Here is a 23,158-nt window from a genome sequence, read left to right as displayed (position 1 = left end):
GGGCGCGTCCCGGAGCCGCCGCGCCTGTGGCTCGCGGTCGGTGCCTCGGCGCGAGGCGGGCGCGGGGCGCGCGCGCGGGGGCCCGCTCGGCGGTTCCCATGGTGATCGCGCGCGCCCGGCCGGTCCCGGCGCACCCCCCCCGCTCGGCGCGCGCCGCTGCCGCCCGCGCGGGGCCATGTCCCGCGGGCGCTGCCCACACCTGCTCTGGGACGTGCGCAAGCGGACCCTGGGGCTGGAGGAGCCCGGATTGCTGCGCAGGCACTACCTCGGTAAGCACGGGGGGCGGGGGGTGCGGACGGGCTCCGGCTGTCCTTGCCGCCCCACCGAGCGGGGAGGGGGCCCGGAGCCCCTTCCAGGCGCCGCCGCTCCCCCGCTCGGCCGCGCTGTCCCACAGCTCCGAAGTTTCCTGTGCCCCGTGTGGGACGGCGACGCCTCCTCCAAACCCATTCCCGGCCCCCCGCGCCCTCAGGGGTGGTCCGGGACACCGCGGCCCCATCCCTCCCCGCTGCCGGGTGGTTGGGGTGCTTCTGCCGGGTGGCCCGGGGCCCGCCAGGACCCCCCGGTCCCTCGGTGCGCGGCTCCGCTCGCCCGCCGCCCTTGCTTCCCAGAAGGAACTGTTGCACGCCGAGATCCAGCCGGGAAGTTGGGCGGCGGCTCAAAATAGCTCCGGTGTCGGCGTTTCGTGCCCGGCGCCGGGCAGGGTCCGGATTTACCGGCGCTGAGCTGCCCGAGGCTGGGAACAATGCACGTAGACGCCTCCGGGATCATGGCGCGGCCGCTGTCCCGGCGCCCGGGAGGTGTTCCCGGGGCTCGGGGGAAGCCGAGCCGCTGGAACGAGCTCGGTGCGGGCCGATCCGCCCGCCCTTGTGTCCCCAAGTGCTCCGCGGGGTCCCCGCAGCCCCGGGCTGCCCGCGCCTCCATGCCCTCGCCAGGAATTTTCACTTTCCAAGTTCAAGCCAGCGCCACTTTTAGTTCCCGAGGCCGCGGGGAGGTTTCCCCGTGGCGTGAAGGAGCTATCGATATTCTCTGTCGTGGCGTAGGTTCTGTAAAAAACGTTACAGAAAAAAAATATTCTAAACACTGGCATTTATTCCCGTGTTTTCGGAGGTGTGGAGATCCATGGTAGTGGATTTGGGAGGGTTTCTCTCCGGGGTAGGTGGCTCAGTGGGTCGGGAACGCGATCTTTTGTGCTCATGTGGCAAAACAATTCCTGCCCTGGCGTGTAAACCTCGAGTACTCGAGATGGAGCTTGATTTACAGCGTTGTAAAACGAGTGTCGATCTGTGCCTCCCAGGCTTTCCCCGCTGCGCTCGGTGGTCATGGTCTGTCGTTTGGTTTTTTTCCTGGTGGAATTTAAGGTGGGATATCGCATTACCGAGCCTAACTCAAGAGTTTTCTGTCTGTAGTCCCTGAGCGCTCAGTAATCCAGAAAAGGTTAATCGAGGAAATCAAGGTTATTGCCGGTAGGTTTCTACCGGTTACAGAGGGGGGGGGGGGGGGGTGTGTGCAGTGCACAAGTCCCTTGGAAAGAAATTTTGAGTCCTAAAATAAAAAAAAGGTTGAGACCTAACGATCTAGCTGCTTTTGATTTTGGTAATGTCTCAAGCTGTGCTTGGCCAAGCCTTAAATGAAGATTGTTCTAACTTTTAGTGATCAGTCCTTCTGACTGTTTTTTTTTTTTTTTCGGTTTTGTCTGCTCTGGAGCAAAAAAGCTCAATGTTAAATTTAGGACTGTAGTGTGCAGATTCTGAAGAAGTGCCTTTTTTTTGAAGAAGACCTTTGTTAGTTTTTTTCTTCTGCTTCTATGTGCTTGTGTCTCTGAGAGTTGAAGTACTAAGATTTGAACAGTAGAAATCATCTTCCCAGACTTACCGAGACGTCTTTTCTGGATGCTGCTCCAATAAAATGCATATAACTTTAGTTAAAAGCAGAGCTCTGGTGCCTTGGCTAAGGTCTCATATTTACTGCTCTTCCTTTCACCTAAACAAGTTCAGTTGCTTGAGAGGCTCGAAAGAATAGGAGCTGGGAGAGGCTTCCCACTGAACTGATGTTGAGATCTGCATTGGTGGTGGCAAGACATGTCCAGTCCTTACTGACTTCTGCTTTTCACCAGGGGGTTGGTACAGGGTGTACTTGTCTTGTGGAACCACTGCACTTTTACCCCAAATGGCATTTATGGCCTTAATAAACCCACTGATTGGGCTGCTACTCAGGTGTGGTTGTTCAAGTGCAGATTTCCCAGGGAAGAGGCCTGTTGCTGTGCCTTTTTGTGTGCAGGGCAGTGTAGGTGTGGGTCTTTTCTCTTTCAGAGTTCAGCAGCTCTGTGTAGGAGCTTTGTTCTCTGGGCCACTGGTCAAGACTGCAGTGGGCAGCTGGGTGCCACTGCTTGTTGGTCACTGCTGGTCTGATCTGCGTGGGAAGTGAGGCTATTTATAATTTTTTTTTTAGTAGAGTTTCAACAATCTGGCAGACAGAACAAATGGAGGACAGGAATTTCATTGTAACTTAGGAGTAGTGGGAGACTCGAAGCATTGTCCATCTGCATCTTTTGGTTTTTGTTTGGGCAAAATTTCTTTGTAAATTTGTCTAAACGGTTATGGATTCAGGTACAAAATGATGTAGTTTATATATATCTTTGCTTGCTGCACCTTTTCAGCCACCAAATCAAAGGAAAAGCATTATAGCAAGTCCATGACTAACAATGCAGTTGGGAGGAAGATGTGTCTGTGTGGATGGTACTTGCTTAATGAGCCCTTCAGTGGGATGATTGTGTGTTGTGCTGCAGTGTAAAATACCAGAAATATCGACAGGGACCATGTTTTGAAGTAAGACATCTGAGAACTAATTGCTGTTTCCTATTTTCTCAGTGTTTTAGCTTCATGTGAACTGGCAATCAAGTGGCACTCTATAAATAGCCTCTCTCAGCTTCTGGAAACAGCTGCTCCAGGAAGGATCTGTGTAATGTACCTTTCCATGCAGATAGCTCAGTCCTGGAATTTATTTTGCCTTGTAAAAGCTCTGTCTGATTTTGCAAGCTCTCTAAATAATTGCTCTGAAGCGCAGTCAGTTCTGGACGGAGTTCCAGAGGAACAGCTCACGAAGATGGGGCCGTGGGTGCATCCCTGGGATGTGTCCTTCAGATGTTATCCTTTGGTGAGAGCTCCTGCTGTGCTGGCAGAGGGAAGATGTGGGTCTCAGCAATGTATCTGTTAGCTCTGTTTCCTTCAGCATTTGTAGGCTAATTAGTCTCAATTTCAGACAGTTCTTGTATTTGAGGTCTCCAGAGAGGCCTGGGGGAGGCTGTCAGTAACTCCCTTCAGTTTAGGCATCCTCTTGCTGGTGGGAGGAGCCCTGCTCCTGGATCACAGATGGAAACTGAGTTTCAGACTGCTTTCAGTAGCACGTGGTGGGGCTTTTACCCTGAAAAACATTGGTGCAAACTGTAGTGTGCAAGTTAAATTCTGCCCTGAAGCTGGCAAGTGTAATTACTCAGGATACTTTCACAGGAATCTCCAAACCTTGCAATTTTGTATCATTGTGGCAATGTTTCAGCCGCCAGTGAACAAACCTGTTCTGGTGGCAGGTAAAGTGCTCTGTGCCTGCACAGTAAAGGCCTCTGTGTGCATTAAATATAGCATATAATGATTTGGCTAGAGAAACGGCAGCATGGGTTTCTTGCAGAAAGAGGGATCCATAATTCCTCTGAAGTATTTAATGTGATGGGTTTATTTGCTTTTCTGTGAAGGTCCTGCTGCCAAGAATGGCTCTGTTTAAGCAGGAAGAATGAAGACTTTTTATTTTTATTTTTACTTTTTATTTTTATTTGTTTGTTTTGGGTTTTTTGTTTTGTTGGTTTATTTTTGCTGTCTGACATAGCAGGCTATACAGAGAAAGTCTCTCAATTTAAAAGGAGAGGAACTGATGCTGTATTTTAGCTCAGGGTGGTTGTTGGAAGCTGTGGTACTTGATACAATGGAAGCAAATATCAAAATAATCAGCTCTCCCCAATCTCTGCTATCTTCATGCAGATACTATTTTCTGAAGTCTTCATTCCTTCTTTTTCTTTTAAGCTTAGCAAATATCTCAGAGATAGCATTGAGGTGCTTTCCTGTGAGCTTTCACTCCCCCTTCTTAAAAGATTGTTTCATATCTTACTAAGTTTTTATCACCCCGGTTTTTAAGATTTGGGAAAAGTTTGAAGTCTGTAAAAGACTCACTGTAAGGAAACCAGTAGTTAGGTTCATTGTGATAAAATTTTGTAAAGCTTCAGCAGTTCTTACTAAAAAGAGATACGTGAATATTTGTATATAGGGAGAACTCACTGAACTACTTAGGTTTCAGTAGATCTCCCTGTTTGTAGGGATGAACCACAGTAACCCCAGGGCTAATTACAGTTTTGAAGTTAGTTGATTGCCCTGCTCATAAGTAGGGTTGAAAACCAGGCAAGAATAGCTATTACAACTGATTAGTTTGGATACTGGCTGCCTTCCATTCATGTCAGGTGATAAAACTAGTAGTGGCTGGTTGAATGAACATAGAATTGGGTGTTGCTGTTGAACATTTGGTATTTCCTAAAATACATTGCTCAGAGTGTAAGAGTGCAATTAAAATACTTCCTCAAACTACTGTAAACTTTCATTCTCTGTTTTGCTTTCCTCGGACAAACAAACCAACCAAACCCAGCAGAAGGGAAACTTGAATGCTGAGGAGAACAACAAAAAAGAAAGGCATTATTTTCCCAGTTTTTGCTCCAGCTATATTTTAACATGTAGTATCTTGGTCTTTGAAAATAATGCAGAGTAAGAAGGGTCAGGCAGCTTTAACATGATCAGCTTTGTAGCTGGTCCTCTTGCCAACTTGGAGATGGGCAGAGTATTTAATCAGCCTTTCTTCTTTAATTCTTTGCATTATACTTTTGATGTTTAGGTTTTTTTTCTGGTACACTGTTATATTTCATGGCCTAAACTTCTGGAATTAATTCTCTTTTCCACCATGAGTTAAAACCACTCATCTGTCACAGCTAAACTCCAGTTCTGGTAGAGGTGTTTTATGTTGTTTTTTCTTCAAGTCTAACAGATTAACTGCTGCTTGAAAAAGAAGCATTATAAATGTACCTGATGGTCTGATTATGAGAGCACAGTTCTGTAGTGATATATTCTATTACACATCAAACACTTTGTGAAACTTGACTTACTGAAGTGTTTAGAAAGATATAAGTGAACTCCTCTGATTTTTTTCATTGGAAATGTTTTCTGAATAATAGAAATAGGCAGAGGCAGAATTGAAGTTCGCTATGTAATGAATGAGTTGGAGGAAAACACATCTGTAGAACAATTTTTACATGCTCAGTCTAATATTGGAAGGAGGCAGGAAACACTAGCAAGGCAGGAAATTTGGTGTAGTCATTGGATCTTCACTGGTTGTGTAGAAAAGCTTAAGATGCCTAAGAGTATTGCAGAAAAGGGATGTAACTTTTTAATTGAAAAATCCACAAGAGAGGACAGTGATCAGGTATTGCCTAAAACTGGGTATCTTTGGAGTTTTTTTCCCCTTGTTAATAAAATCAAGGCTTAGTGACTACAGTCCTTAAAAAATTACAGATGGGCTATTGAAAGAACAATGTGGCATCGAGACCTGTTGATAACAAATTGAATTTGGGGGAGTTTAATCAAGAGACTGTGTCTGAAACGAATTCCCTGATACTATCTCATTTAAATTGGTGCCAAGGAGCAGAAAGGCACTATATGTATGTCTAAAACAGCTTGTAGGGAAAGATATGAGGGGTGATCCTAGCATACAGGATTAATGATTTTTTTTTTCCTACTTCAAAGTAAATCAGCTCAGATAATAAAGACACCCATTTTAAAGCCTTTAATGTTGGTAAAGGATAATAAAAGCACAGTGTAACAGAATCATCTGGACAAAACAACAAATAAAAAAATGCTGGCTGGTAATAATTTAGTACATATCAGAAAACCAGAAAGAGATGTGAGCTGGGAGGAAGGATTAAGGTTAGATGAGTATTTCTGTGGCCTAAGTGCTGAATACTTAGCTTTAATTTCAGTTTAATCAGCCTTCTGCTATCTTTGGGCTTATTTCAAGCACAGACTAACTGAGCTGTGGGAGTGGAGGACAGGAGCCACTTGGACCTGCAAGGGGTACAGCCATGTAGCATTAATCTAGGTAAATTTGACAGCTTGTTTTGCTGTTGTCTTAGAAATCTTTGCACGTGGTTGATATAATTGACCTTTTTTCAGTTTCATCTTCCTGTGTGTTTTGTGGTTTAATTGATATGGTTTGTTACGGCTTCTTTCTCCACAGTGTTGTCTCATTTTGCTTCCATTCAGTGATAATGTGTTGATGATAATTTTTGTGTATTTTCTTTAAAAAATAAAAGGGAAAAATTACATGCATACATGCAGGGTCTGGGATTACTTGGGGCCTTCTGTCACTCTGTCCTGAAATAAGAGAATGATTTCCAATGGCTGTTTTTAGGGTGCTGGGGATTCATAGTAGCACAGCTTCTGTTTTTTTATGTACAAACACCAGTTTGTGTAAAACTGTAGACCATTATGGATCACATTATGGTGTTCTTTGGTGGGATTACTTTGCAGAAACCTGCTTTTTGGGTTTTGTTTTTTCGTTTTTAAAAAAATTTTATACTACTGCCTAGATCAGAACTTATCAATGAACCTATTTACTGAGTTTTGATGTTTTAATTTTCTAAACCACCAACTGCTTTGCTGCTGTTGCATTTTGACATGTGAATTAAAATGGAAGGTGGATTTCTGGCATTATATTTGGCCAGAAGAAATTATGAAAAATTGGTATAACTGTTTCAGACTGTTGATTTTCTGTCCTTCAGAAATTCAGGAGGCCTTTCCGGTTGTCTGCAGATTTGTCATAATTTCTTCAAATGGACAGAACTATGCAGATGTACTTTTTTATTTTAAGGGATTAACCTTATGTGTAATATCTGATTAACTGAACATTAATCATGTGTGTTAATGGCTGCCAGGTAGTAGGAGTGTGTGTAAATGGGTTGTAGTCCCAAGGCTCAACATGTATTATAATATTTGAAATTTACTCAGTCTTAGGATGCAAATGTATTTGCTTTATATCCTTTGGAGCCTTAGTGTTCTTCTGCAGACAGCTGGAGACTGCAGACATTTGTGTGCACTTATAATATATTTTCATTTTTGATTGCAATATTTCATTGCATTTACATTGTGTGTTTTTAAAGACTGTACAGGAAATGTGATTGCTTTGTAAATAACTGCCTGCCTTGATGCTGAGTGTTTCAGCCAGCTTCGTAGTTAAGTTGTACCTTGATCTTCTAATAATGAGCTTTGATACATGAAAGCTGTCTCTCGCTGCAAAAACAAGTCGTGTACAGCATGTACTGGATTTGTATTTCAGGATGAGGCAGTGATGTGAGAGATCCTTTAGATCTCTCCCCTTTATTTATTTATTTAAATTTTTTTCCTCCCATAGCTTTCTTCCAGTTGGATTGCTTCCATTAACTGCATTAGGACAGACCATTAAACCTGCCTGTGTTCAGTCACTTCCAAGATGTTGCACTGCAGCTCTGTGAGTTCTTGTGACTTTGCATGTGATTCCTGATCTTCTATCCTTGAGTGTCCCCAGAATAGTCTAGTGGGATAAAACTGATCATGTATCAAGAACCTGTTGACACTTGAGACCAGTCCTGTCCGGGCACTAAGGAAAGGGATCAGTTCAGACACAAACTATACCAGCCTTTGAACAAAGCTGGATTTTTCACTGTTTGAGTGTAAGTCTTGGCGTTTTTGTGCCTTTGGAGCTTAGTGAGCTGCTGATTCAGATGTGTCCCAAGTGCTCTAGTGTGTGTGAATCATTAAATATTGAATGTGAATATCATGAGATGGAATCTGAGTCACATCAGTGAATTTTAATAACCCCATATTTTCCTCCTCTTGTTCTTCAAGGATCTGCACACTTTTCTCTGGGAAGATTGAGTGTGTCATTAATGCTGACTGTTCTCTAACAGATATCATGGGCGAGATGAGAATCTGTCCCTTCTCTTCCCTGTGAACTTCATGTGTTCTGAACCATCAGTGCTTGTTCAACACTTTTTGAACTGCTGAAACTTCACCAAAATAAAGAACTGTTAAAATTAAGCTGTTAAACCCAACCCACCTCTGTATTTAAGTTGCATTGCTTTGTTACAGTTATTGTAGTCTGTTCCTGTTATTTACCTTTCTAGGAAATGAGGAAAAAATCTGGTTCCTTTTTAATTTGGTTTTATTTAAAAAACACTGTTATGTCCTGAGAACTCTCTTCAGTAAAAAAAAAAGAGTCTCTGTAGTTAAACAGGTTGGGTTTTGTTGCCTAGGATGAATACATATAGTTTACTGCAACAGGCAATGTAATTTTTAAAGGGTTTTTTTTCCCCATTTATTTTTAAACAAAGAGAGTTTAAAAGGGTTTCTTCCCCCCTGCCCCCATTTGTTTTTAAATATCCATCTATAATTTAACCTATGTCAGTACACTGATAACAGTCATCTCCCATCAAGACTCAGCTTTCTACTTGAGCTCAATTTTTGATGTAATCCTGTCTTTAATCCCGGTCAGTTTCCTGTTGTTTACATTTGTAATCGTAAGGGGTTATGACCCATATCTGTTATGCTATTATATATATCTATTTCCTGAGTTCCCCCTAACAAACCCAGCAGTGTACAATTCCTATTCTACCCAGGATTAAATGGTATGTTGAGTAGGCAGGTGTGCAGAATGTTAAATGCCTTAATTCAGTTCCATGCTGTCCAAGTTCTCAATTTCACTTGAGGGAAAGGCAGGCCCTGGGGCGCTTTTTGCTAGAAGACATGGCTATAGATATGCTGGTAAGCTTCTGTATAATCACTTCTTAATCTGTTTAAAGATGAGTATTGAGTTAGCTTAAACAACTTTAAATAGTAGGCTTTAATTTTGCCCAGAGCCTTTGTCTGGAATTGCTGGGGTTAGTCCTGCTGGCAGAATGGGAGAAGCAGCAGGCACTGGAAGGTGATGGCAGGACTGGTGACATTGGGGGCACACACCTCCTCAGCAGGAAAGAGGACATTCCTCTAGGAATGCTCTCTTAAAAGCAGATTCCACTTTTTCTTTCCATTTCCTAGCCATTCTGCATGCTCCAGTGTCATTTTGCCTGAGTGCCTGGAAGTGAAATACCCTGGTTCTGCTAGGAGCAATTTTAACTTTTGGACTGGGGTGGAGCAGCACTGCATTTCAGCTTCCTAGATCTCATCTTTTCCTGCTGGGAGATGGAGCTCCTAATGAACCTTGGGTGTCACAGTGGTCAGTGGTATCTGAGAACATAAAGCAGAGTTCCTGCTCTGTATTTCCTCAAGTGGTGTTAAGGATTGACTGGGTTATTACATTGATGTCATTTTTATAAGAAAGTATTCAACATTGCTGCCCACATAATTTCAGATGAAGACTCTTAAAAGTCAAAGGAAAGCATTTCCAAAGACGTGTTGAAACCTACAGTAATATTGTTTACTCCAACTTGCAACAATCTTTATAATATTTATTTTGCCTTCAGTTAACAGAAGCCTCCTTTGACTTGTCTTTGGAGAAGAAATCAGGGAACAAGTGTATTTTTCTTGATCTGGTAACTGTTGGTTTTGTGTTCGTATCTGTTTTGGAATTTCAAGGAGTTTCTTTGGGAGTCCTATTTTAGTGCTGGTGGAGAAAGCAGCAAAATCTTTTGCATGTAGTTAATCCTACATCCAGTTAATCACTTAAGCTATGCCAGATAGTTTTCTGTTGAGGGGAGTAAGGTGGTATGTGTTATCTTTTACATAGATAGAGCTTCTCTTAGTTTTGTCATGTGAATTTTGTCCTCTGCTCTATAGAAATTAGGAATATTTGTGGCATAATAGAAGAATTTCAAGTGCCTTTTGTCTCAGTGAGTAGTTTGTATTTGATCATCAGACTACTTTAAAGGATTGAATAAATATCAAAAATGCTGAAAACTGGCATATTTTTCCTCCTGTCACAAAACCTCACTTGCAGTCTGTGGCAAGGACAGTACAGAAGACATAAGTATGGGCAGTGCAAGGGGAAGTGTAAGGATATCTGTCAGAATGTGGTGTACTTGTGAATGAAATCCACTTAGCACCAGTCAGTACAGCATAGATAATGTGCCTTCTCTGAGAAACATACTTGTACTTTATCCTTTTTTGTCCATTTTTGTCACTGAGACCACCTTAAACACTTTGTATTAATGCTGCTGAATTTTATGAAATCTTTCAGGCATAAACCATGGTAAATATCAAACAGAAATCAAAGACATTGGTTTAAAGCCCAAATGCTTGTAATCTTACCAGTTATGGAGCCCAGTGGAGGCTTATATTTGGGAGTGGATACTTTCAGTATCCAAAACATGTTTCAAAGTTAATTACAGCCATTGGTACTAACCAAGCACATCTTATCCGTGCTCTTACCTACAGTAACCTATTTTTGCAGATTCTGTAGAAGCAAACCTAAACGGAAGTATTTTCCAAAATGCTTATTTATTACCCTAAAGTGTATAACATTGCTGAACTTTTTTTTCCCCAGAACTTCAGCAGATCTCTTTTTTGGTTGTTTGGGTTTTTCGTTTGGTTTGGTTTGGTTTTTGTTTTGTTTTTCTTTGTTTGTTTTTGTTGTTGTTTGTGAGTTTTTTGAGATCAGATTTTGTATTAATATACTCACCATGAGATATTATAGGTTGCTTATTTATAATTTAGGGCATAGTGTCCACTCTTCTGTAGTTTCTGTCTTGGTGTTATTATATCTGAAAGTTTTGTGTTTCTTAATACCTAAAGCTCATTACTTGAGCCTATCTTAGGATTTGAGTACAGGCTTGATTAGCACCAAGTTGCTTGATGCTGGGTGGTTAGCAGCAAAACTCTGTCATATTAAAATGGCAAAGAAGTCTCTTTGTAGACAATAAAAAATATTTTTGTGTTTTCTTCATATTGTTCATTCTTTCGGGCTTTGTGATGTATCATTAAGAACAAAGAATAATTTGAGTTATCTGCTTTGAACTTAAACCATAATGAAATAGTTGATCATAGTCTCTTGAAAGGTAGTCTTTTAAACATTGACAGAACCAAGAGTTATATTTTTTTGGCATTTTTGCAGTTGTGCAGAAGACTGAGGAAATATAACACAGAGCCTTGTTCAAAGGATTGGAGGTCACACCCATGGATTTGGTTTCTGGCAGTACTGCTGGTTCACTCTTCCTTTGATAAATTGCTTGAGCCTTTGTCACAATGACTATAAAATAGGGCCAGTGTTCGCCTACATAGCTAAGAAGTGATTTTTAAGGTTGTAATTAATCTTCATGAATTTTAACTTACCTTGATGGAAGTTAATTCAGTGCTTATTATGTGTAGTCCTGTTTGCTTTATGGTATATGGAGAATTCTGGTGGCTGGAAGAATTGTGTTTCGATGTGGGTCAGAAGAGTTTGATGTAGTTAATCCAGCAAAATAAGCTATATACAAATGGGGTTACTTCAGAAATGCCTAAATTGTACCCTGAAAAACCAAGAGAAGTTTTGAAATGCACCCAGAGTGCAGGATAACATGTGCTCTGCATTGGGAACAGATGCTGGCTCCATTTCAGTTTTAAACTAGGGCATTCCAAATGTCACAGCGAGCCAGCGCTGAGGGACTTGGCCTTGCAAAGAGCCAGCTTGATATAAATGAGTGTTCATTTGATAAATGGGGTCTATTACTGAATAAGGGTTGTCTTTTGACATCTTATACTGTGCTGGTGCTGCTTTGGATCAAAGTTTAGTTAAATTTCTGTGGAGCACAAGTGTGCTTTAAAGCTAAACCTTCATCATGAAATGATCTGTACTTCTTCAAGGGGAAGCTTTTGAGCCCAGTTTTAAATATATGAAGGTTTTGCATGCTCAGAGCATCCAACTTGTCTGCTGTCATCAGTTCTGAAGCAGGTTTGACTCAGTTATTTACAAAAGAAAGGTGTGTGTGTCTCTATGCCAAAACAGGCACGTAGAAGCACCTGATCAGCAATTCTTAAACTGAGGATTGTGACCTAAATGGTGTCATAAGGACTGTGAGTGGGGAGTACAAGGGATGCTGTTTTATTTTGGTATTGCTTGCTCCCTGAAGTGAGATTAGGGCACTGCCCAGACACCCAGGTTGGGTAATTCTCCAGGTGGGAGTTGCAAGGCAGCGTTTGGTTTGACTTTGTGTACAGTGGGTGTTTTGAAGAAATAAAGTTACAAAGAAACAGTTGCAGCTTCTCTTTCACCCACTTTCTCATATTTAAATTTGTATCATGAATGACTCAAAGTGGGGCTTCTTTCATACACAGAATGGTCCCTAAGTCTCCAGCTTAATATAAACTAAAAAAAATTATTGATCACTGCACTGAGAGTTTCACTGTACCTTGAGGCTTCAGTAGTGCACAATGTTTGATGAGAATAGGTGGATGGCTAAAAACGGAGAATATTATTGATCATTGTACTGAGAACAGCTGAACCTTGAGGCTTCACTTGGTGCATAACTAGTGAAAATGGGTGGGTGGAGCATTAGTTTGACAGCTTTCCAAATTTCAGCTATGTAAACACGGGGAGGTCATCACAGCCATTTGAAATTTACCAGGGCTTATTTTTTTATTTTGCTTTATCGTGTTTTTGTTAGTAAATTCTCCTTAGCAGTTTTGAACAAGCCCCATGTGTCCAGTGAGATAATCTTGGTGATGACAGCTAGATCACTTGATCCATGTCCTAAGCTTTATTTGAATATAGGAAACAATATATTGAATCACTTTGACAGAATTAAATTATTGCCTTTCTAGGGGCACTACATAGTTGAAGGGGAAAGGAAATAGTTTCTGGCTTGAGAGCCTGTTCTCAGCATTGGGGTGGGAAAAATCTAAACATGCTGATATTGTAAGAGGAAAGTACTTTTGGGGTTTTGTTTCATCCATCATTGTAGTGAAAGGGGAGCCAGGAGAGCTGCCTTTGTAGGAAGGTGGAGGGAACAGGCAGCCTTTGGATTAGGTCAGTGGGAATTAAGGATTGTGAAGGTTCTTGTCACTTGGGAGAGCAGAGCCCTTGACATGGAGAATCTGACTGCTAGGAAGTCCAGCAATAAGAGCTGGAGATGCTGAAACAAAACAAACCAAGAGGTAATGCTTCTTAATTTTTTTTCAATGTCATAAAAGTGAATCAGTGACAAAAATATTCCAGTGACAAATTCTAATACTTACTGCTGATCATTTTTTATCAAACCAAGTGAACCTGTGGGAGTCATTGCTGAAGTACAAGGAACACAGATTCAGTGACTTTGCTCAGCTTTTAACAACAGCAAAAGCAGAAGCAGTATTTTCTTCAGATCAGTTTATTCATGTAGTTCAGGTTTTTATTTAAGAGTGAAAGCACCACTTAGGATCTGGTGGTTCTAGTTTTGAATGGTCAGATAAACTACAACCAATCAATTCAGTTGTCTTACTACTTTTAGTACTTAATCAAATAAGAGGGGGTTTTGGAGGCAAGACCTTTTAAATGCTTTCTCCCTTGCCCCCATTTTCCTTTAGGGAATATAGAAACTATTTAAGTTGTAATTTTGTTTGCATTTAATTCCTTTCTCAAATGTATAGATAAAAAAATGATCAAAGGATAAATAACTAAATACATATATAACAAATCATATATGCAATCCTAACAATTTTTAAAAATGTTTTAAATGGCCAAGTGTTGAGTATATGAGACACATTATGCCTACATCTCAGGTTTACCAAAACTAGTATGGATAGTGTGTTCTTATTAAAACCAAAAAATCCTAATCTAACAGCAACAAACTGTTCATATCTTATTTTGTCAACAGATTTCTGTAAGGAAATAAAAATTGAAATTGAAAATGTGATTAGAACACAGTTGTTGTTTCTTACCTGCTGGTTTAAGTGATTTGGATTAAAACCAGAGCATACAGGAAGGAGAAAAATCTGTTGTTCTGTTTGTTTTTAAATATCAGTTTGAATAATCTTTGGTGTTTGTGTGTATAGAGGATTCTCAGCAAGCACCTGCCTGTTGCTCTGCAGACATCACCTTGTTCCACATGTATTTTATGCATGTGGTGCAATGCCCAACAATCATCCACTGCTATCAGATTTTTTCTGTTCTTCAATGAAAGTGTGATGGGTCTGGCAAACACTGTATTTTTGTGTTGGTCTATGGAGTATACAATTCTTAATGAAGTTATCCTGTTGGAGGTAGTGCATTACTGCTCTGTATTTTGCAATATACAGGAGCACCCCAGAAGCAAATTTTAAAGCTTCTGTCATGCAAAATGATACCCAAGCATGCAGCAGGTGATCTTTCCCTCCTCAGCATTCATATTTACTTACAAGCAATTGAAGAAATCAAATTAACCTGAAAGAAGGAATCTCCATTGAAAACACAGAAATCATTTAATTTGAAAAATTAATAGGATTTCACGGAGAGGTACAATAAACCAACCATTAAGAATCTACAGTTGAAGTGTGTCCCTGGAGGGAGAAAAATGGATCAGGAGAAGTGGTGAAGAAACTAGGTAGATGTGTATTCCTAATCCAAGAATGCATTCATTCTTGCTAGTAGAGCAGGGTGCATAAGATGTCATTATTTTAATCTTTCTCTAATTATGGTTACTCCTGGTTAACAGAAATTGTAGCACCTGACATGTCACAAGTTCAGTGTTTATAAAATGGGGCATGAGGGAAGTCTGGCTTTTTTAATCTGGCTCAGACATGCTTTAAGTGCAAGCACTTTATAACCATTTCGCCCACTAAGTACCTCCTCTTGAAACAGAAAAAATATTTTGCCCAAGTATGATCTTCATCTAATGTAGTATTTAAGCAGTGTTATGAGCAATTTTGAATTCTGGAGGTGGCTTCTACTTCCAGCAAAGCTGAGGTATCTAGCCCAGACCTTTTGATGGAAGGAAGGCTGCATGAACATTGGATGGGGTGCAGGAGTTGGTGCTGCTGGAAGGGTGTCCTGGCCTTGGAGAAGGGAGTGGGGCAGGGATGCTCAGTGCCTGCTTCCAGACAGGTGGTTGTGAGGGACCAGGTGTGGATATCAGGTGTTCTTTTGCAGGGCTGGAGAGTATATGGGGGAAAGAAAAAGCATTCAGAAGAGGCAAGTGGAGAGAGGAGAAACTACTTTTCCAAATATGTGCTACACTGCCAAAGCAAGTTCACAAATGTAGCATTTTTCAGATGTGGATTCTCTTGCTGTTCTTTTCCTGATTCTAGGTTTTTAAGGTTCATTTTGAGTGAATTTTACAGTTACATATTTGGAAGCAGTGCAGCCTGGCATAGGCCTATAGTCTGATGCTCTTACCTGGAATTTTGTTCTGAGAGATGTGCTAACTCTCTTTCAGAAAAGAGTTTCAGAATTAAAAAGAGGAAATAGTCCTTGAATTTAGAAGCTTTTGGGATTGAAGTTAAAAATATTAGGTTTACCAGTATTTTTCTTTTCTGAGTGTGCTTTTTGGGGAATATTAGGTTCAGTATAACCTGACAGTTGAAGCCATGTGTTGAAACATTTAGTTCAGGAAAAGACCACGTTTTTGTCAATATACTTTGGTTTTCCCTCTTCACATGTTTAGTACAGTAATGTTTTTGAGTGCAGTGGTAAAATCAGTTTGTACATAGAGTATAAGGACATGAAAGTTCCTGGGGCTTTGTCTTCATATGCATTTATAGATTTCACCTTCATCCTTCGTCTCATCTTTTCACATAATTTTAATGAAACGGAATGTTACTGGTCTGAAATGTTAATTTTCCAAATGCAAAATGCAAAGGTTGTACTGCTTGAACTATGTTATCATAGTTCCCTCTCAGCTAAGTCAACCAAATAACCACAGGATTAATTTCTGTTTTCTTGCTATTAGTTTTAGAGGGAGCATCAGCCTGTGAACCTATGAAACGTTCGTTTTGCCATTTCTGCACTCTTAATAAAGGTGGTGGAAGAACCAGCAAATGTCATGCTTATCTTAGGATTTGTAAAATGAGAACCATATGAATTGTTTCAAGATTTAAATTTATATTCTGGTTCTTTACCGTTTAGGTTTTTACGTGTGAATGGTCATTAGCAGGCTCTGAACTACTTCAGTTTTTAAAAGTTATCTAATTGGTATTTTTCCTCACAGGGAGAAGAGAATTTATCCAAAGATTAAAACTTGAAGCAACCTTGAATGTGCATGATGGATGTGTAAGTCACTTGTTGCTTTTTTGTTTGTTAAAAATTGTTAAATTGTGATTTTGTTGCCATGGTAATCGTCCCTCAACTTAAAAAGTGAAATATCTTTTATTTGTACATTAAAGCTGAGCAGGACCACTCTGCTTGTTGAGATCTACATCTGAATTCTCTTGCTATTTGTTTCTTCTTGAATATGTGACACTTTTACCATTGAAGCAAAACAAAATACCAGTCCTGTATCTTAATGTCTTATCTATTACTGATTGAATTAATCTCTCCTGCCATTTAAACACATTCCTACCTTTTCAGTTAGGACTCATTTTAAACCTTGACATGAAGGGGTTTTTTTTTTGTTATTATACTGTGCTGAATTAAAAATTTATTAGTGTTTTGAGTGATTTATTTTCCAATTTCAAAAAGCAAATCATCAAGTGCTACATGCTGACTTATAGGCAATGAAAACAAAAATAAGCGTTCCTGAAAGGCTTATTTAAATATTAACATTGATTTTTGAAAGGGGTCCAAATATTTTTAAACATATCTTTTTTTAAATAAAGCTTTTACCTAAACTAGGTTCAGGACAAAGAGGCTGTCATGTTACCTTTGAGGATTAGAGCAGAAATTCATGGTTGTTAAAGTGTTAGTTGTACATGATATCTGAAAAATGAAAGTATTCTATAAAAAAATGAAAACATACGTGCAGCTTTTGTACTTTAATGTGTAATTCCAAAACTGTACGAACATAATGATTATTTTAGCTTGAGTTGCTCGGACTTTTAATTAAATTGAGGAGCAATGTAATTTTAAATTAACACAGTAGTAGTTTTAAGGAGCAAGTGTTGTTAGCATGCAGCCTTCTCGAGGTCAGAAGTATGATTTGGGTGTGCCTGTGTTTTTGTGAGCCTGGAAAGTCTGAAAAAGGCCATGATTAGAATTGCTGTGTATAAATGTGAGCTACTTTTCCTGTGCTGATTACATTATAAGTTTAATGTTCTGGTACAGATGGTGTTGGTGTAATGACACAAATATATACATTTCTCTTTTTTTTTTTTTCCCAATGAATGTTACAAGAATGATGATGTAAGGTCTCTTCCAACCCAAACAATTCAATGATACTGTGTGTATTTATTAATTTTCATATTCAAGATTGTAACAGTGATACTTTGCTTCCAAATTTCTTCCCTAAGTAATTTATCATCTCCTTAAATACTTAAGATTAAATTTTTCAAGTTTATTTTGCTGAAGTTGATTAGGGCTTTTTATTTATGTTTTTCTTTATTTCCTTGTAAAAAAGTATTTTTTTCCTATTAAAATAGAATATAGGAAAATAATATTTCTTCACTACTTGTTAAATGTTAAGCGACTGATCTCTATTCAATTATCTGCCTCTGTGTCATGTAATAGAAATTGCAGATTTGGTGTTGGCTGTTGATGTTGCTTTAATCTACCTGATGGATATTTATTTGAAAACCAATTTTGATGTGATTGTGTTAGCTTTGAAAGTATGCTTTTACATATGGCCTAATTGTTTCAGTGGGTGGAAAATACTTAAATTGTAAACTTACAGCATTATTTGCAGGTATTTAAAATACTTCAGTATTTAAATACAATATTAAAATACTACAGTTTGAAAAAATGTCTTTAGAAGTTAAGTTTGCTCAGAACTCTCCAGCTTTAAGGAATGGGCTATTGGGAGTTCCTACCTCATTTACTGTGTGTTTTTTTGCAAGGAATAATATTTTAAGGCTAACAACCACTCAGTATAATTTCTTACTATTTGTTTTTAAAAAAATCTATGACATAGAAATCAATGAAATTACAATGCTTGTACTTATTAAACTCCTTATTACCATCAATGGTAATTAGGCTTTTTTTTATTTTTATTCTTCCCACAACTGACTCAGCATGCATTTCAAGTATAGGGAATTAATGCCATATTGTCCTATTGAAAGGTGTTTCTGGGTTTGGTTTTTGGGTGGTTGGGTTTTTTAATGAAGGTTGGATGGCAGGGGTTTGGGGTTTTGTTTGGTTGATTGGTGTTTTTAAGAACTTTTTCATTGTTCTGTTGAATAAGCTGTGACTTATATTTTCTATATAAAGCATGCTATGTAATTGGACACGGTGGACAACTTACTTAAGGCAAGAAATTTTTTTTACTAATTGAGGATAAAAGTAAAGTCCAAGTTCCCACCTGTTAGACAGAAGAGAGATCCTATGGGAGATACAGCTGTGTGTATAATCATACCCAGGCAGGATATCTGTGAAGAAGGGAATATTCCATTAATTACTTCACATATCCATGCTCTTGTAACAGTAATATTACCATAACACCTTTTGCTTAAAATCTGAGTATTTTCACCTCAGAGTTCAGGGGCAATTCTCTTTGAAACAGTCCCATTTTCCCCTTGGTTTGAAGACAGTTTCTAGCAGCACTGTGTGAAGTAATTGAATTGGTTCTGCAGAATTATTGATGTCTGCCAATAGCCTTATCTTCCTTCCAGGGCAGGATTTGCCTCTTTCAACAAGGTTCACATGGTCAAATTCAGTAAGATCATTTGTATGCCAGAACTTGCCATTTTCTGTGTTAGCTGTAAAGGGAGCTTAAGAAGATGAGGAAATGTACAGGGGTAGGTGAGCTGTTCTGTGTGAAGTGATTAAATCCAAAGGAGAAATGTTGAAAGAGAAGCAATCTGGACCAGCAGCAATGAAGTGTGAGGAAAGTAGAGGATAAAGAAACTCGAAACCATATTGAATTGCAGTAAAAATACTGCTAATTTTCTTCCTGGTTTGGTCCTGTGAAAGCTGAGGAAGGATGAAATGCTCCTGCATTTCAGGATGTAGATGAAGCATTTGACATGAGTAAATACTACATTCTGAAATAAAGAATATTACCTGAAGGACTAACTTCTCATTTCTATGTACAGGCATTCAGATCAATAACAAACCAGCATCCTTCATGGCAATCATCTCCTTCAGGATGGCACTTGGGAACAAGTCCTTTTCAGATGTATTCCTCAAAGCCAGGCTTAAACCAGTATAGGGAGTTTGTGTTTTCTTAGAAACAATTTTCACCTTGTACTCCACAGATGAAAAGCACTGCCTTTTTTACCCCCTTCTTCGCTTGGGGGATATTCCTGATATTCTGGATATCTACAGCTGTTTTTATTTATTTTCTTCTATTTTTGTATTCTCTTAATCTCTTCTCTTCACAAAAGAATGGATTCTGAGGTCACTTTGCATGGAAGTAAGGACTTTGCTTTTTTGTTTTTTTAGGGATTGGCTGCACTGCCTCCTGCATTGTCTTTGAGGAAAACATAGAGATAATAAATTTATATCTCACTAATTGACTAATGAATCAAAAGTGCCTGCTGACTCTTTGCAAGGCTAGATGAGTGACAAATAAAATTAGATACCATTAATAATGTGGAGTATTTAATAGAAAAAAACTAATTTCACAGCCTTTGGTTTTTCTTAGCTTGTTAGTAATTGTCTGTCATTTGTGTTTGATGTATCCTTTCTTCTGGGTCCAACACCCTTTCCCAAGGTTTCCAAACTCTCAGAATAGTAACTGGTACATTATACTTTTAGTTGGGTGTTGAGTGGCAGTGCAGGTAGTCCAATATTTTTTCAAAATAAAAAGCAATTTCCTCTCCTGTTCTTGTTTTACATTTTATTTTAGTAGTTTGCTACCATGGAATGAGAAGAGAACTTTTTAAAATTCTGTTTATTTTAGTGATCCATATGCAAATTCAATTGGGTTATTTGGTATTGGTCAGAAGGTTGTACTGAACACTGTGTATATTGACTGGAAAGTCTCTGAAAAAAACCCAAACAACCTGATTTCACTGAAAAACTTTATTACTTTTGAGTTATTTGTTGCCAGTAATGCTGAGAAGGTGATTGGGTACAGAATAAAAAAGCCTGTTTAGTTACAGACCTCTGGTAATTTGGTTATGTCATTCAGGATTATTTTTGAACCAACTTTGGTCTGGGCAGGGTATATTAAAATTGCTCGACTGAGGCAATCATTGCAATGAAATTGGAATTTTGGAGGAGAATGATTGATGTCTTGTGTAGACTTGTGGTGCTGCAATTTAGATAATCTTATCTCCCCTTTGCATCTTCAATGTTTCTCTGCTTTGCTGTCATTCAGATTTTGTGTTTGTACATAAATATACACATCCACCCCCTCAATTTGTTTAATTGTTTGTGCTAACTTTTCTTTCTCATATCATGACTTTAAATTTTTTAGTAGCTTCCTTGTTTTTTCAGTGTTTCATTCTTGTTTCTATTCCTGTATTCCTACATTAGCATTTTGGTTTCTTTAGGGCAATGATAATAATACTTTTCTGCCTGAGAGGCAATGTAGATGAAAATAAACATTGCTGGGTTGTGTGTTTGCCCTGGCTGTAGTGCTGTGCAATGTTTGACAACATTTTAGAGTACAGCCATTGTCAGGACAGGTTATTTCAATGATAGATGGTTCTGGGGGCTGGTTGAAATTGTGGTTCTTGCTGATTGACAGCCAGAGTTATAAAATCATAAGAGTAGCCATGCAAGGTCATAGCAAAGCTCAGTGGAGCCTGATAACTTGGCCCTGAAGGTGGCCAGCACATATTTTTGAAGGAAGTTGAGACAGGGCAAGCAGACAGTATTTGATGGGTGTTCTGGAGGACACATCATGCTTCAATGGGTAGATAGAGGTGGAAGCTGCACCTTTGTTTCTGATAATTTTTCATTTCTCTTTGATGAATATGTATATCCTTCCACTTCTGGTGTTTAAGGTGTTCTATAACAATGATTTCCAGTTTCATTAAAAAGCCATGTGTCATTGGATTGTTCATTTAAGGCCTTCTATTTCCTGTACTGTGAAGATCTGCAAAAAATTATTTTTTACTTTTTCCATGTCATTCATGCTCTCATAAGCTTCTATCATTTCCCTTCCCTAGAGCAGTACAAAATATTTGCTTCTTGCCATAAAAAGTGTTAGATATCTGTGAGCACCCCAGTAATTCTTTGTCATGATTTCTCTTTCCAAGTGGGCAGTAATGGAAATGGAGAATACAGGAGTGGGATATGAACCAAACTGCTTAGTGTGGGACACGTGGGATTGCCATGCATGGATGTATATCCTGCTCTTCTGTGCATTTCCTAATAAATCCTAACAATATCTGATTGTTTCTGAGCACTGAGCTAGCCCTGGCATAGGCATGTTTGTTTAACACCAAGATCTCTCCTCAAGTTCCTCCACCTGAGAATATCAAGGTGCTGTTGTCCCTGTGATCCACCTGAAACTGCTAACTCTAATTTTGCAACTAACCCCCACTCAACTTGTCATTAAAACAGCAACTAGAATGCTTGTATTTATTTTAAACAAAATTATTTTTATTGGGGGGGGGTGTCTCAGAGTGAAACATTTGAATTTAAAAAAAAAAAGCATAAGAAAATAATTCAGAATAAAGTGGGTTTTTTACCAATTCTGTAATCCAGTCTGGTACATCACACTAAGGCAGCTGTTCTGCCAACAGAATCTAGCCAGCAGAAAATGGTGATGGCTGCAGTTTGACACTTGAAGGTATTTTAGAGGCTTACTTGAAATAATAATGGTCTTGCATGCAGTCTTTGGTGCTTGTGCATGAGCTGCTGCTTGGAGGATACCTTTTGAGCTTCCTGGATTTTGAGTGCTTTCACAGCTTTGTTTCACTGACACATTATTAAGCACAGTCTTGTGAAAAGGAGAATTGATAAGGAAATGTATTGTAAAGCTCTCCCAGTACAATTCTGTACCTCACTGTAGGATTCTTCTTTCCCAGCCTACTCACATTTTTCAAAAGGGATCTGGGATGGATTCTGCAGTGCTTTTCCCTGAGAAGGTGTGGTCACTGAAAAGTGTGCCAAGCAATGGATGGTCAGAATTTGGATATGGTGAAGATGCAGTAATGAGAGCACTGTGATGCCCTCCAGTTCAAATTCAGAGAACTCTCTGTGGAGTAGATTTGGTACATTAAAGCCCCTGAGTGTGTAAAATTGTGGCTACTGTGGGAAGCTTAATTTACCTGATGAACTCTTGAGGAGCTAAGGGAGTAATTGAGATGCCATAGGTGAAGCAGGTGATTCCCTTATCAATTTGTTTTAAAAACACAATTTTTTTTATGCTAGCTGCTTAGAAATTACATCATTTCAGTTGAATTTGTTGACTCCTATTTCTATAGTGTTGGATGAGTTTGATGTTTTAATATGGTGAAAATTGAATTAATGTAAGTCTAAACAATTTTTTTTTTTTATTCATGCAGGTGAATACAATTTGCTGGAATGATACAGGAGAATATATCTTATCTGGTTCAGATGACACCAACCTGGTCATTACTAATCCCTACAGCAGAAAAGTAGGTTTGTTTCTGGCTGCTTGTTAATTTTCAAATAGGATGCAAGTTAGTATTTTTCATGGTATTAAAAGATATTTTTAAATATATCAGTTTTCAGATACTAATTATTATGTGAAGAAGATAATATCATGCACTTCCTAGTGTATATAAATGGGAATAAAATCTCACAGTGCTTTAAAACTTGAGAGTTCTAATCCTTTGTGACATTGGTATTATCCCATTTTACGGTACATGGCCAGGCACAAAGGGAACCTGGTCTCACCACAGATTAGTGTCAGGACTAGCAATAGGATTCAGTAATTCTCATGAAATCTTGTAGTCAGATAAACTGTTTTCCTCTCACTTTTTAAAATACTGTATTTTTTGCTCTGTGTAATGTACTGTATGTAATGTCTTTCTGTGTGATGTTATTGGAGTGTCAATCTTGATTAAAACAGTTCACTCCAATTTAAAATTACATTGCCTTGTGTGTGCCCTGCAAGTGGATGGAGAATAATTTGTACTGAAATAAGGGTTGCAATGCAGCTGCA

At 39.2% G+C, this 23,158-nt stretch overlaps 1 protein-coding gene across 5 annotated transcripts in view; it reads left to right on the top strand.

Annotated features, from left to right (window-relative positions):
* Positions 1-137: 137 nt before the first annotated feature.
* Positions 138-23,158, top strand: part of DCAF6 (DDB1 and CUL4 associated factor 6) — a 73,248-nt gene continuing 50,227 nt past the window's right edge. Inside the window, exons 1-3 of one of the 5 annotated variants that reach the window (XM_066571882.1) lie at positions 138-269; positions 16,193-16,254; positions 22,536-22,628. In XM_066571882.1, coding sequence (XP_066427979.1) covers positions 176-269; positions 16,193-16,254; positions 22,536-22,628 — 249 coding nt within the window. In that variant the 5' untranslated portion in view covers positions 138-175. The remainder of the gene's footprint in view (positions 270-16,192; positions 16,255-22,535; positions 22,629-23,158) is intronic. The other 4 variants (XM_066571881.1, XM_066571886.1, XM_066571883.1 and 1 more) reach the window with 4 other exon arrangements.

Source organism: Molothrus aeneus, chromosome 2 (assembly GCF_037042795.1).
Source record: "Molothrus aeneus isolate 106 chromosome 2, BPBGC_Maene_1.0, whole genome shotgun sequence".
Taxonomy (NCBI): Eukaryota; Metazoa; Chordata; class Aves; order Passeriformes; family Icteridae; genus Molothrus; species Molothrus aeneus.
The sequence above is the reverse complement of the archived record's forward strand: the minus strand, read 5'-3'. Positions and strand labels throughout refer to the sequence as shown.